General features: G+C 42.8%; 2 protein-coding genes across 4 annotated transcripts in view; one reads left to right on the top strand and one right to left on the bottom strand.

The window, feature by feature from the left end:
* Positions 1–2,022, bottom strand: part of CDK15 (cyclin dependent kinase 15) — a 34,279-nt gene extending 32,257 nt beyond the window's left edge. The window contains exons 1-4 of the mRNA XM_058028205.1: positions 1,912–2,022; positions 889–1,038; positions 654–751; positions 8–87 (exon numbers count right to left, since the gene is read on the bottom strand). Coding sequence (XP_057884188.1) covers positions 8–87; positions 654–751; positions 889–1,038; positions 1,912–2,022 — 439 coding nt within the window. The remainder of the gene's footprint in view (positions 1–7; positions 88–653; positions 752–888; positions 1,039–1,911) is intronic.
* A 1,542-nt stretch (positions 2,023–3,564) lies between these two features.
* Positions 3,565–13,006, top strand: part of ALS2 (alsin Rho guanine nucleotide exchange factor ALS2) — a 36,848-nt gene continuing 27,406 nt past the window's right edge. For 2 of the 3 annotated variants that reach the window (XM_058027678.1, XM_058027676.1), the window contains exons 1-4: positions 3,565–3,637; positions 7,727–7,816; positions 9,719–9,873; positions 10,347–11,263. In XM_058027678.1, the coding sequence (XP_057883661.1) occupies positions 7,797–7,816; positions 9,719–9,873; positions 10,347–11,263 (1,092 nt within the window). In that variant the 5' untranslated portion in view covers positions 3,565–3,637; positions 7,727–7,796. Of the gene's footprint in view, positions 3,638–3,794; positions 4,008–7,726; positions 7,817–9,718; positions 9,874–10,346; positions 11,264–13,006 lie in introns of those variants that run through there. The other variant, XM_058027677.1, reaches the window with a different exon arrangement.

Below are 13,006 nucleotides of genomic sequence, written 5' to 3'. Positions count from 1 at the left end.
GTCTTACCTTCCCGAATGGCTGTAAAGGGCACTCCCTCCTCTGCCTCCAGCTTGATCACTTTCAGTGCCACCACCTGGCTGTTGATCCTGTCAGGTCACAGTAGAAAGTCACATGAAGCTTCTCAGTGCTTGGCATGATAACACTAACAGTCTCCCAAGCAAACACCCAAGCAAAATTTCTGGGGCTTGCTGACCCACTCAGGCCAAACTCAAAGGTAATTCCAGACCTCCTCCATCCTGTGTTCATTAGCAGTGAGCTGAGACCAGCCCACCTGACTAAACAAGCACTGTGCTGCTATCCAGGTATTGCTAGAGCATAGCTTTGAGCAGTGACCCCACTCCACCTTCTCACAGCTTTCCTGTCCCTGTGTGATGCCAGCATGACCTCAAGCCCAATTTTTCAACTATGCAGAGGTTGCTCACTTCAAGGAAAACCTTTGCTTCCCCCCCTGGTTCAGCCAGACAATCTCCTGGCACACTGCTGTGGATCAAAGAGTCTTTGTGATGCCTCCACGGCTGCAGTGGAGGAGTTCCCTGAAAAATGGGGATGGGGCTTTGCAAATATCATGTTAAAGGCAAAACTGGACTTTTGATTTGCCTTTGTCTGCCATTGGAGGTGTTTTCAGCAAGCACTGGGAAGGAGTATTGCTCACCTGCTGATCCCCTTGTACACAGTCGCACAGGATCCTTCACACAGCTTCTCTAGATGTACATAGGATGTGGCAGCTCCAAATGGGATGCCTGGTCTCTGCTTCATGAAGAAATTGGTATGTGTTTTAGATTGCTGGGTCTACTAGCAGGTCATTCAGTAATTAAGTACTGATTAATGGCTGGAATAACCATTGGATAAAATATCTCCTTTCTGGCTCTCTGGATGCTGTACCTCACCCATTTGAACCCCTCCACAACATCTTGCTCCTGGAAAGAATCAGTGTAACTCCAAGGTCCCTGTGTGCTGTACCTCCAGCTCTGGAGGCTATGGAGCTGCAGGGGTTGCAGAGGAGGTAGAGAAAGGGATGCTCTGGTTACATCTAACAGCTGGCATAGGAAAAGGGGACAAATTGTATCACTGGCAAACTCCATTCTACTGATGAGTTTCTTTTCTTTCTCCTTGACTGCAGTGGCTTTTAGCAATGCACATCATTTTCATCTCTCTCTTCCAGTCATAGATCTCCAGTAGTGGCTGTGAGGGGAGCAACTGTCTGTGTGTTCCTGTGTTGGTAAGTGGTAGCACCCACTCAGAACACACAAAGATAAAACTGCCTTAACTGCAGAGAGTACTTCTGCCAGCATCATGCCAAAGGCATGCTATTCCCCCTCAACCTGAATTAATTAATCTCTAAATAACTTGTTAGGGCAGGGACCAAAACTCAAATGCAGGAGTGAAATTTCAGGAAGTTTACATTTATGTATTCTTCTCCCCCTTAATCCCTTACCCTTCACCTCCTTCCTCACCACTGTATAATTTACACAGCCTGGTAATTTGGCCCATACAGCATAGCAGTGCTGTACACTACTCAGCTATAGAAAAAGGTAGCAGTAAATGGCAAGCAGGCTTCAAGCCCTCCCAAGCAGCTCTGTTGAATGGGTTATAATTTGTCAACACAGGATTTGCAATCTGTGGCATGCTGCCTCCTCCAGAACTGTAGGTTGTTGGCTGCCTCCCTGTTTTGCAATCTCTCACTGGCATAGAACTTGCTGGAGTGCAATCTCCTCTCCCTGCTCATCTCATCAAAGACACTTATTGTCATCTAAGGTAGATTCCTCTTTCAGTAGCTTCACAAGCCTGAAGCTGCAAAGTTTGATGCTGTCTGGTTAGAAGCAAATGTGACAGCTTTGCACTCCCACAAGTGGAAGCACCCAGGCTTCCCCTATCTCAATGCAGAAGTATCACAATATGACATTAAATACCTCTGCTGTAGTCACTGCTTCCATGTGCTGGAGGCCTTGGACTTGTTGGGAGCTCCTTCTCTCTGAACAGCAGCTGCTGCATCCTGGTCTAACAGCACTTACACACAGCATGTCTCCCATGTTGTCCTGTTTAAATTAAACTGTATCTCTTTTTCTCTCCTTGCTCCTCCTCATCCCTCTGTGTCTGTAAATAACAGCTCATATGACTCGCATGAGGTCTCTGCCTCAAAGAGTCTTGTGATTTCTGAAAGTCCAAATGCACCTCTGGAGTAGTTCCATTGATTTCAGTTCCTTTGGTACATGCCCTCCAAAAACAGCCAACATTTTTCATATCTGACGATGGAGAATTAATAAATCCAAACTTTCTGCTTGTATACACTTATTTCAGTTAAGCAGCTCTCAGTGTAGTGAGATGGATAATGAAGGGCTAGGTTTCACACAGGAAAGGAGCAGACCTTGCCTTCCCTCCCTGCCTGTAGCAGTTCTAGGCTTCAGACGTCAGCCTCTGGGCTCTCGGGTGAGCTTTCTGAGCACTGTGGCTGAGCTGTGCTTTCTGCAGGAGCTGTACATTGACTGCCCTTGCTTTGGCATTTCCATCAGCGTGGGGACCTGTCTGTCCCTGCTGGATTACGTGTCCAAGGGGTGCAATGAGTTGTAGCTGATGGTCTCGTCCATATGTCAGAATAACCAAAGTGATTAACCCTGCCCACTATAGAGCAGGGAATGCACAGGGGATTTACCCTGGATGTGGATGGCCAAAAATCCCATTCTTATAGTCCTGCATGAGCTCACTGTGCAGCTTCCTAGGATTAACATCCAACCCACACAGGGAAAATGACAAGGGCTGAGGGAGCAGACATTGTCCTGTGGTATTTTTATGCTGACCCATTAGGTCCTTCAGTTTTTATTTGAACGTATCACATGCAATCTTCACTTTGCTTCACTATTTAGATGTCCAAGAATGACACTTTCCATGAGCATAGTTATTTATTTAAAGCAAAAATGTCTTGGGAAGGCAGGAATGATTTCCTGTTGCAACCCAACCACCCGGCCTCTGCATGTCAGGGAGTAGAGGGGAAATACTGTCACAAAGAGAAGTAATCCAACTTTTGCCAGGTAGCCAGAGACGATAAATGAAGAAAGCATGCTTATAGCTGCTGATTGTTGTAACTGGAAAAAAAATAAAAATTAATATATATATATGCATAGCATGTGTGTATATACACACATAGGTGTATATACATATTGCATATATACAGATATTGCTCTATTTATGTGTACATATTTAAATGTATTCTGTGCAATCTATGCGTGTGGAAAAGCACACCTAGGCGTGTGTGCATGGCTCGCACAAACACGTGCACGCACACGTGGCAGCACAGCTATTCACACCAGGCTGCTCCATGTTGGACCTAGGGCAGCTGTGGCGCAGACCTGCTCCCCGCTAAAGCAGCGGTGTCGGGCGGGTTTGCGGAGCCGGGAGGGCCGGGCGGGCGTTGTCGCTGTCACCGATCCTGCCTGGGCCGGCCCCGAGCTCTTTATTTGCGCCTCGAATATTTCTCGACGCGCACCCACGTGTCGCTTCGGTCTGTGCCTGTTTTGTCCCGGGCAGGGACCCGTCGGCGCTGGCCCCGCCCCCTGCGCGTCGCGCGCCCCCGCGTGAGTCAGCCGGGCGGCGCGAGGGGCTGCGGGCAGCGCGCGGCTGCGGGCGGCGCAGCGGCAACAGGTGCGGGGCTGCGCGCGGGGCTGCGCGCGGGGCAAGGGGGAGCCGCGCCTGAGGGGGGCCGTGCCTGAGGGGGGCCGCGCTCCCCGCGCCTGCCGCACCTGCGCTGCGGGACGGGAGCGCCCGGCGGCCCCGGAGACACACGGGACAGGCCCTGCGCTGCCCCCGGCTGAGCTCTGCGACTTGGGGAGAGGCCGAAGAGCAGCTCTGACCGACCCTGGGTGTCCAACTCCAACCGCGCTGTGATGGGCTGGTACAGCACAGATATCGAGGTGTATTTCTGTCGGGTCTGAAAGGTCCCCTCCCTCATGGTGGACAGAGACCCCGGACTGTAACTGACATGCCCTTCATCTCCTCCCACTTGCGTTTAAAGGTCCTGTCCCTATGCGTGCCTTGCTTGCTCGGGGGTTAATGCAGTTCGGCCTTTGGAGTGTATTGAGTGATGGTGCTGCTGCGGCTGCAGCATCCTGTACAGGTGACGTGGTGTCCTGTCCCTGTCACAGGCCTCCTCTTCCAGAACGAAAATAGGGAGTGCTCGTAGATGATTTGTAGTTAATCACTGCTGTTGTAGGGCAGCAGCTCATGTAAACTAGCTGTACTTTGCACTTTCAATTTCTGCAGAGTGAACTGTCTTCAGACGGGGAACCACATGAGAATGTGCAAAATTTAGGTATAATCCAAAAAAAAAAAAAAAAAAGAGGCAGAAGGAGATTCAGATTTTTTATGTCTCTTACGAGTGCAGTAAATTTTAAATTTTTAATTGCATGCTGTAGCAGTTAATTTTCACCTGTGTTAGTTTTTTTCCCCCCGGCTTCTTTACTGCTTTATTTTGCTACCATCCTGCATTCGCTGGAGCTGGCGTTAAAAGCTTTGCACCCTCGCCCTCATCCAAAGGGATCTCTACTGTCTCTCAGTAGCCAGTTGTTTTGTTTTGTTCTGAGCAGATCTTAATCACACAATGTTAAAAGCAGTGGTTAATGCTGACCAAAACACAAGGGCCTCTTTAACCAGTCACACATTGTATGTAAGCCACAGTTGCCAATAGTAAACGATGTTGACAGCTCTGTTTTGAATGAGGAAGCTTGGAGATCACCTCTTCAGAACCTGAGTAGGTAATTCTGTATGACAAATGTGCAGTCTTGGTTCTGTGAGTTATTGCTAAATGTGATGCAACAAATGTATTAAAAATGTATTTGGAAATACATAAGTAAACATGTGTGAAAGCTGTAGAAATATTTGCAGTGTTTATTGACATGAGGCTCATGGGAGTTCCAGTGTTGCTCAAAGTCAGGGGCAGACCAGCTGCTGCTGTTCAGCAGTGAATGTGAGGTTACCTTCATGTCTGTGGTGCTTGCTTAAAACTGGTCAGCGAAGAGCACAGTCCGTGACAGTGAGAGAAGTGTTTGCTCCACATCATTCCCAACAGTGGCAGTTGTTATGGTGTGGTAGCGTTGGATTTCTGGAGAATTAGCCTTTAACTTTGGAAGTGGAGAGTATGACATCAGTGTCATGCCAGTGACCATCTGTCTGTAGCACAAATCCATTTCATAATTGGCTCTGCTTGCTGCTTTGCACTTGCAGCGTTGGAAGCAAAATGTAACGCTGAAGGTCTGGGCAGAGCAGTGAAGGTGCTGGTGTCACACTGAGCTTCCATGCACGAGTGTTGTTTTGTGCCTGGGCGTTCACCTCCGTGAATGCTACAGCTAATAACAATTCAGGTTAGCTTAGTGCAAAGGACACAATGTATAAATGATGTGAGGGTAAGCAAGGAAAGCGACGTGTTTCTGTTGGGAGGAAGAAACCTTCTGTTACAAGAACTTTACTTAGTTTGTAGCTGTGGCAAAGCAACCTGTATTTTGCATTAGCTGTGAAATGGGAATAATGTTGTGCTGTCCTAGGAGTGAATAAGAACTTGAACTGAACTTGAAAGTGTTTTCAAAATGCCTTAAATATGTCTCATCTGTGGAAAGAAGACAGTTTGACTCTTGTTTTCCCTTATATGCAGAAATGCTTGGTAATGCAACCTGCAGTGTGAGCTTCTGTAAAGAAAATATCTATCATGCTCTTAGTTTCTAATTTGCCACTGTTGCAGCTTTCTTACTTAAGAATTAAGTAAATAGTTTTTCAATTTGGCTTTGAAGGCAGATCTTGCAAAACAGCTAATCAAATGCCTGTCTTTATTTTGTTACAATCAGAAGGTTTCATGACAACTACAATAATTTTTTTTGCAGTTGAGGCTCATGAAAATGAAAAAAATTCTGAGTCCATAAAAAAGTCCATAAATTCTAGAAGTCAAGAATTTTAGTTCCTTAACCTCAAATAACTATATGCAGTGTAAATGTATTTGTTGATACTTCAATTACTCCATCAGATGTTCATCTCTTTGATTCGGTGACCCACTGAGTCATTTTATTTGAAGCTAGAGTCCTTCACAAAGGAGGGGTGCTGGCATTTTCAAGAGGATGAATTGTAGGGTTAGGTGGTTTTGAGTAGGCTAAAGAAAACCCTAAATTTACTTGCTCTGAGCAAGAACACATTATGGTTCCAAAAGGCACTTCCATTTTCCTTTGATGTTTCATCAACACCTCTGCTGCTGAAGCATCACACGACAGTTCCCTTGTATTTGTGAGACTCCTTTGTTAATATTTTAAAAGTTAACTTTTACAATTGTAAGTGGTTTTTTCCTTTTGTAGTTGAGGAAGGAGAGGCTGTCTTGAAAGCAGAACCTTTGTGGTGACTGGTGTGTCTGTGTTCCTAGAAAGTATGCTCTGGGTTTTGGGGGTTTTTTAGAGCAGGGTGTATATGACTTATCACAATACCAAATGTTATCAAATCTTTATCTTTTTGAGGTCTGTTCCTTGCCAACTCTGAAGCCCAAATCACTCTTCTTAGGGTCCTGTATGTGCAGGACTGGAATTGTTTGTATGCTGTGTTGTTTCTATATGTGAAGGTCTCCTTGGTAATTCATTATTCACAGCACTCCAGTGGAAGTGTTGGAGGTTTTGTTAATTATTTTAATTATTTATCAACTTGATGATTACTGTTTCCAAGTGCGCTCTGAAACTCCTGTATGAGAGTTACAGGTCTGAATATATTTGGTCTCTTGTATGCATGACTGGCCATATATATGTCTGCATACAAAAGCTTCAGATGACTTATTCTGGGTCTTAATTTTTATACTAACTTATTTGTTTTCTGTTTTGTTACAGTGGATATCAGACAGCAACTATGATAAAGCAACAGCTCTAAAGCATTTATATGTGAAACTTTGAATAAATGTGATTATACACATGCATTAATGTAATATTTGTAATACTTCATATAGTAAGGAGTAGATCAAGCAAAATCACCGTTCTTTTAATACTAAAAGAAGCCAAACAGCTCATAAGAAACAAAGATTAACTGTAGCTTTGTTTTATTCCAAGAAAAGCAGTACAAAGTTATCTTCATGAGGATGGAAAGGTGTGATGGTGAACTTGCAAAATGCCAAATCTGAAAGGATGAAATTGTGGCTAGAGCAGCCTCTTTTTTCCCCTGGTCTTCCGTGGTTGTCTTTATCTCCATAGGCACTCTGCTACCAGTTTGCAGGAATGTTTTGGACTCTGCTTTCTGCATTTCTGCCCAGGCACTACTGCACCTGCTAATGGTGATGTGTGATTTGCTTCAGGAATTAAGTTACAAATTCAACTCCTAATCATTTTCTGCTCATGCAAATCTCTTCACCTTAAATTTAGCTGAGTATTGAATTCTGTCTTATGACTGAAAATGAATCAATTTGGTGTTTTTTGAGTGGTGTAATGAGAATTGTATAGAGAGATTGATGTGGATTTCTGCCTTTGAATGAGGTTTTGTTCATTCTGTCCTTACAATAGAGCCATTGTGAGCTGAGTAGTTAGGACGAGTCTGGCTGTTTAGCTTCTGTCTGCCAACTCAGTGTGAGTGAACTAAATATAAATACTTGATCTGTTCTGGCAGTGTGGAAGTGTTTATTTATTGAATGCAGGAGCTAAACCTTAGGAGGTTTTTTGGGTTTTGTTGTTGTTATTGTTTTATGTTGTTTGTGATTGAATTGCTGGGTTTTATGTTTTTCAGTTTGTGCCAATTCTATTGTTCCTTTTGAAAGAGGAGCAATTTGGTGGGGATGGAGTGCTGCCACTGACAGATGGACTCACAGGAAAGAAGGTGAGAATGAGCAGCTAGGTGAAACCGCAGAGGCTCCCTGAAATAGAGCAGCTCATGGTCATCCTGGAAAATCAAGTGATATCAGCATACTCTTTATGTAACTTGTACTAAAACTTCCACTAAAGGGAAGATTCTTATCTTAGCTTCAGTTGTGGCTGGAACACTAAAGGTGCTACAACAGCAACTTCTTTTTTAAGCTGATGGTTGTAATTTCTGGAGCCATAGCCACAGGCTACAAACTTGAAAGCAGCAGTCCCAAGTGAACAGTACATCCTGTCTGGTACCTACCCCTGTGAATTTTGATTCTGGATCAGTAGTCCTCCAGTAGGCTTTTCTTGCACTGAGATACTTGGTAGAGGTCCAGATTTGTTTTACACTGTTTTCTAAAGACCTGTTAAACGGATAAAAGCACAAATATTGGGTGTTGAACTGATTTGATGTACAATATATTGATGAAAATTCTCAATATTATAATTTTGTATCCTTTGGAGTACTTTGCCCATCTGTGTAAAATCTGTATTTTTATCTTAGGTGAAATATCCTTATATTGATATTAAAATTTTAAGCCTTTTTTTTCTTTGTGTATATATTCCTTGATTGGTGCCTTTTAAATTTACTTCTATTCTAAACACAAGTCCTATGTATTTGAAGTGCAAGGTGGACTCTGCATTTTAAATCTGTTTGCATTTTAAATCTGTTTGCTTTACTATTTACTTGAATTCTAGAAGAGTTCTAGACTGTCACCTTTTAAATTTTTTCTTTCTTTTCTTTCTGTTTTATAGAAAAATAAAGATATTTGGGATGGACACAGGAGCTAAGAGAGATAATTTGGTTTCCTAGCTATTCTTAACTGGAATGTTTCAGAGGCAGATTGCATAAGGATGTTCATCCTGTGCACCACAGTTAACAAAGTACATAGATTAACAGATCCATGGCCTGCAGGAATAGGGCTACTTGCATGAGTTTGCCTGCAGTGTGCTGTATCAGAATAGCTTTTTTATGGGTTTGCTACAGGTTTGGAGTACATTTTATTTCTTGTGCCTTTTCTTCTAGACAAAGACTGTAATTCTGTCAAACCTTCCCTTGCCATCTTAATGTATTTAATTCCACAAGTTGATGTCAAGCTGCAAGAGCTGATTTATGAAGGGAGTGAGTGACTTGGCTATTGTGTAATTAGGATCTAAACCTTTTTTTCTTTCTGAGTAGAAAACAGTCTAGTCTATATAAAATTCTAGGGAATTAAGCTTGACTCTTAATTTAAGTCTAGTCTTAATTTAAGGTAGGCTATATTGATGCTTAACATAACTTTTTGTATTTAAATCAAGGGATTCTTCAAATTGTTAAAACTGTGGGCTTGTCAAAATTCTGAGGAATTTCTTTGTGCTGAGTTGGAGAAGTTGCTGACTGAGCATTCAAACCACAGTGTATTGAAGTTAGCATAGTTCCAGTAACTCCTGCAAGCCCTGATAATTGCACACTATTTCAGGATATTTGTTTTTTCATGGTTCAGTTGATTTGAATAGCTGACTCATTTGAATCTGGGCCACTCATTAAGAATTTACAAAGAAGGAAAAAAACCCAAACAATCAAAACCTCGTTTTTATCTCTAGAGGTAGAAATGAAAGTGTATAAAGGATGAGCTCCTACAGGTGTAATGTTTTAAACACACTATTAATGGGAGCAATTGGTACATGGACAAGTACAAATGAGAAAAAAGCTTATGGTTTCAAACAGAAGACACCTTTTCATTTAAATAGCATTTACTTTACAATTTGATAATATAAATATGTTGGCTTGAAAGTAAAGCTGATGTCTGAACTACCAAGCCTTTCCTACATAGGCATTACTGAACCATGGAAAACTTCATCCTGATTGTGTTCCAATTTCATGCAATCTTTGTAGCTCAGAAGAGGCAGAAGGAGCCAAAGAGAGAGGCCTGGTCTATGTTTGGAAGGCTGGTTCCTGCTCCGTGACTCCAGAAAGGCTCCCAGGCCTCAGTGGAAAGACCGTGTTACAGGCAGCCCTTGGAACCCACCATGGCTTACTTCTAACTGAAGGTAATGAACACCTGATTGTTATGGTCTGGGGCAGTAACAATCTTCAGTTATTGTCAAGTTTTTTTCTTTTAGAAGTGATGCTAGATGTGTGTTTGGAAAGATGAGGACTGTACTTTGTGCTTTTCATACACATTTGTATCTCCTTTAGTATGTTCTTAAATTAGAAAGGACCAACGAATACACTTAACTCGCTTGACTGGAGCATAATGGAGTTTTTAGCAGAAAAGCATTGCTTACTTTAACAGTGCATGCATGCACAGGGTAACATTAGTGTGAGGTGTAGAACTTAACAGCAGCAATTGCAGAGAGCAACCAGCAGCCTTCTTATATCAGTAGCTATAGTCTTGTTGAGCCTGGACTAAGCTAGGAATTCATATCTGTTTGTCTGAAGCAGTCTTCATATTTTTGCGTTGGTTTAACAATTGGTTTTACACTCATACTAGGATTTGTTTTTCTTTTTTCCACCCTCCCAGGTGGAGAGGTCTACAGTTTTGGAAAGCTGCCCTGGAGATCAGGACCTGAGGAATGTGTTAACAGTCCTCTCTTAGAGAGTACTTTGCTTGGCCATCGTATAATTACAGTGGCAGCCGGCAGCTTCCACAATGGAGCGGTGACGGAGAGCGGCGTGGTGTACATGTGGGGGGACAACTCTGCTGGCCAGTGTGCAGCTGCCAACCAGCCCTGTGTGCCCCAGCCCCAGCTGGTCAGTATCTGTGACTCTGAAACCAGCCCTCTGCTGTCCGTGCGGATTTTGCAGCTGGCATGTGGAGAGGAGCACACGCTGGCACTGTCGCTGAGCAGAGAGATATGGGCCTGGGGGAGTGGCTGCCAGCTCGGCCTCATAACAACAACTTTCCCAGTGACAAAGCCACAGAAGGTAGAGCACCTGGCAGGACGTGTGGTGCTCCAGATTGCTTGTGGAGCCTACCACAGCCTGGCTCTGGTACAATGCCTCCCCGTGCAGGAAATGAAGCCTATCCCAGAGAGATGCAATCACTGCAGTCAGCCTCTCATTACCATGACAGACAAGGAAGATCATGTCATCATTTCAGATAGTCACTGCTGCCCACTGGGTGTAGCACTGTCTGATAACCAGCCAGAAAACCACGTTTTCTGTCCCTCATTGGACACCCCCGGAGGGAAAGGTGTAACAGCTGGCCAAAGTGAAAACTGTCAGAAACCACTTGTGGAACAACACAGGCTCGTGGATTTAGAATCTGATGGACCAAGTGGCCTTTCCAGCAGCGATGGACGGGAAGATAGTGGAATTTCAAGTTCAGGAAATATTCTGTTCTCAGATAAAAAAGAGGGGAAAGAGTACTTAATTGGTTTGTCAGATAACTCATTAAATGAGAGCCTGAATAAAAACATCTCTACAGAGCCTGAACAGGTTGGTACCTAATTACAAATCACAGCACAGTTATAATTTGCAATAACTTCTCTTGCATGTGTGACAACATTACTCTTTTTACAAATGAAAAATTTACTTTACTATAGCTATGGTGTTTTTATAGTTTCCAAGTGGCTTTTTCACTGACGGTCCTCAGCTTTTAAGTGGAAGATTTTTTTGTTCCCCACTGTTGTTCAATTGTGAGCCTTCATTGTGGGCAGCCTTGACAGTGCTTTAATCTCTCCTCCTCATGGTCTGCAGTACCAGAACCACATAAGCAAATTTCCATGCTCTGTTTCCTGATGCATGGGTTTCCATTTGTGTGGGGCAGAAGGATTCAGTGGATCTTACTGGTACTCATCCAATTTACCTTTAAGGTGAGGGTTTAATTTCTGTACCTGGAACAAATCCCTCACAAATCCATCTAATTTCTCAATCAGTTAAAAATTCCGGATTGCAGATTGCTAAAAGGTTTGACCAAAAGGTTTCTAATGGTAATAATGTAGGGGTGGCACAAACTCGTAAAAAGCAGTGGGAGATGTGTAAGTACTACTCTGTGTAGTGTGGAAAATGATTTAACAACACTGTTCTGGTGCTATAGCAGAACAGTCAAGTACTCATCTCTTAGTAAGCTTCAGAAAATTCTTGACATGATGGTTTAAGAGCTGTTTGTGGCTCCCTGACAAAATAATTTTTTCTGGGTTTTAGAGAGGGAAAAAAAAAAAAAAAAGGAAATGTGATTAGGAGCAAAGGGAAGAAGATAGAACCCAAAAGTTACTAGACAGAAAACTAATCCAGAATCTTGCAGCACAGTCTGGCAGTCCTTACTTAACTGCTGTCCTGTGAGGAGCCCTGCTGCTCTGTGGCCTAATTTGCAAAACTGACACTGAAAATTTCTTTTGTCATTTAAAGTCTTGTGCAGACATAAATTTATTTATTCTTTTAGTAGTTGCAGTAAAATATTCTCCACGGTGGTTCTGGGAAATAAATTTCACAATACCTACAAAATAGTTGATTTTTGTTACTGCTTCTGATGGCAACAAAACCACATAGTTTTAAAATCTGTCCAGTACTTAGTAGTTCAGCAAGTTATGCTTTCTTTCTCTGAGGAAAACTTCCTTTAGAGAAATGAATGTTGTGTAAATACATTTGCTCTTTCTTTTGCTTCTTGCTATAATGAATGCATTCTAGCAGTTGTGGGCTCCTCAGACTCCTGCAAGAGCTCCAGCATTGAGAAATGACTGAAACACATAGATTGATGCTCCCGTTGTCAGTTCCTTGTTCCTGGCATATTTCCAGAACACTGTTTTCCTTGCACAGTTTCAGGAATCAAGACTGGAATTGATTCACTGAATCTCCCACTATTGACATAAAGGTGAAGAGCAGAGATGAGGTCTAATGTAACGTTTCAGCATTAGTAAAATCCTTCATTTTTCTTTGCTTTCCTACACAAATGAAGTTTTCCTTCCTGTTTTGCTTAGGTATGCCTTTTAGAAATAGGATGAAGTAAATAGAACCAATCCCAGTCCTTTAACCTAAGCTTTAAAGTCAAAGATTGTCTTTATTTTGTCGGAATAAAATGAGCTGTAGTACTTGCAATAATACCATTTTCCACTGTGTATTAGATGGGAAAACAGGACTTTGCTGTCTTTGTTTTAATATTCAAGCTATTTGTCAGAGGTCATTTTGGGCATTGTTTCTTATTTGGTGGGTCAGCTGTTTGCTATTACAGGTAATGGTGTG

The sequence above is a fragment of the Melospiza georgiana genome, chromosome 7 (genome assembly GCF_028018845.1).
Source record: "Melospiza georgiana isolate bMelGeo1 chromosome 7, bMelGeo1.pri, whole genome shotgun sequence".
In the NCBI taxonomy this organism is placed as follows: domain Eukaryota; kingdom Metazoa; phylum Chordata; class Aves; order Passeriformes; family Passerellidae; genus Melospiza; species Melospiza georgiana.
This window is presented reverse-complemented; position numbering and strand designations above follow the sequence as displayed.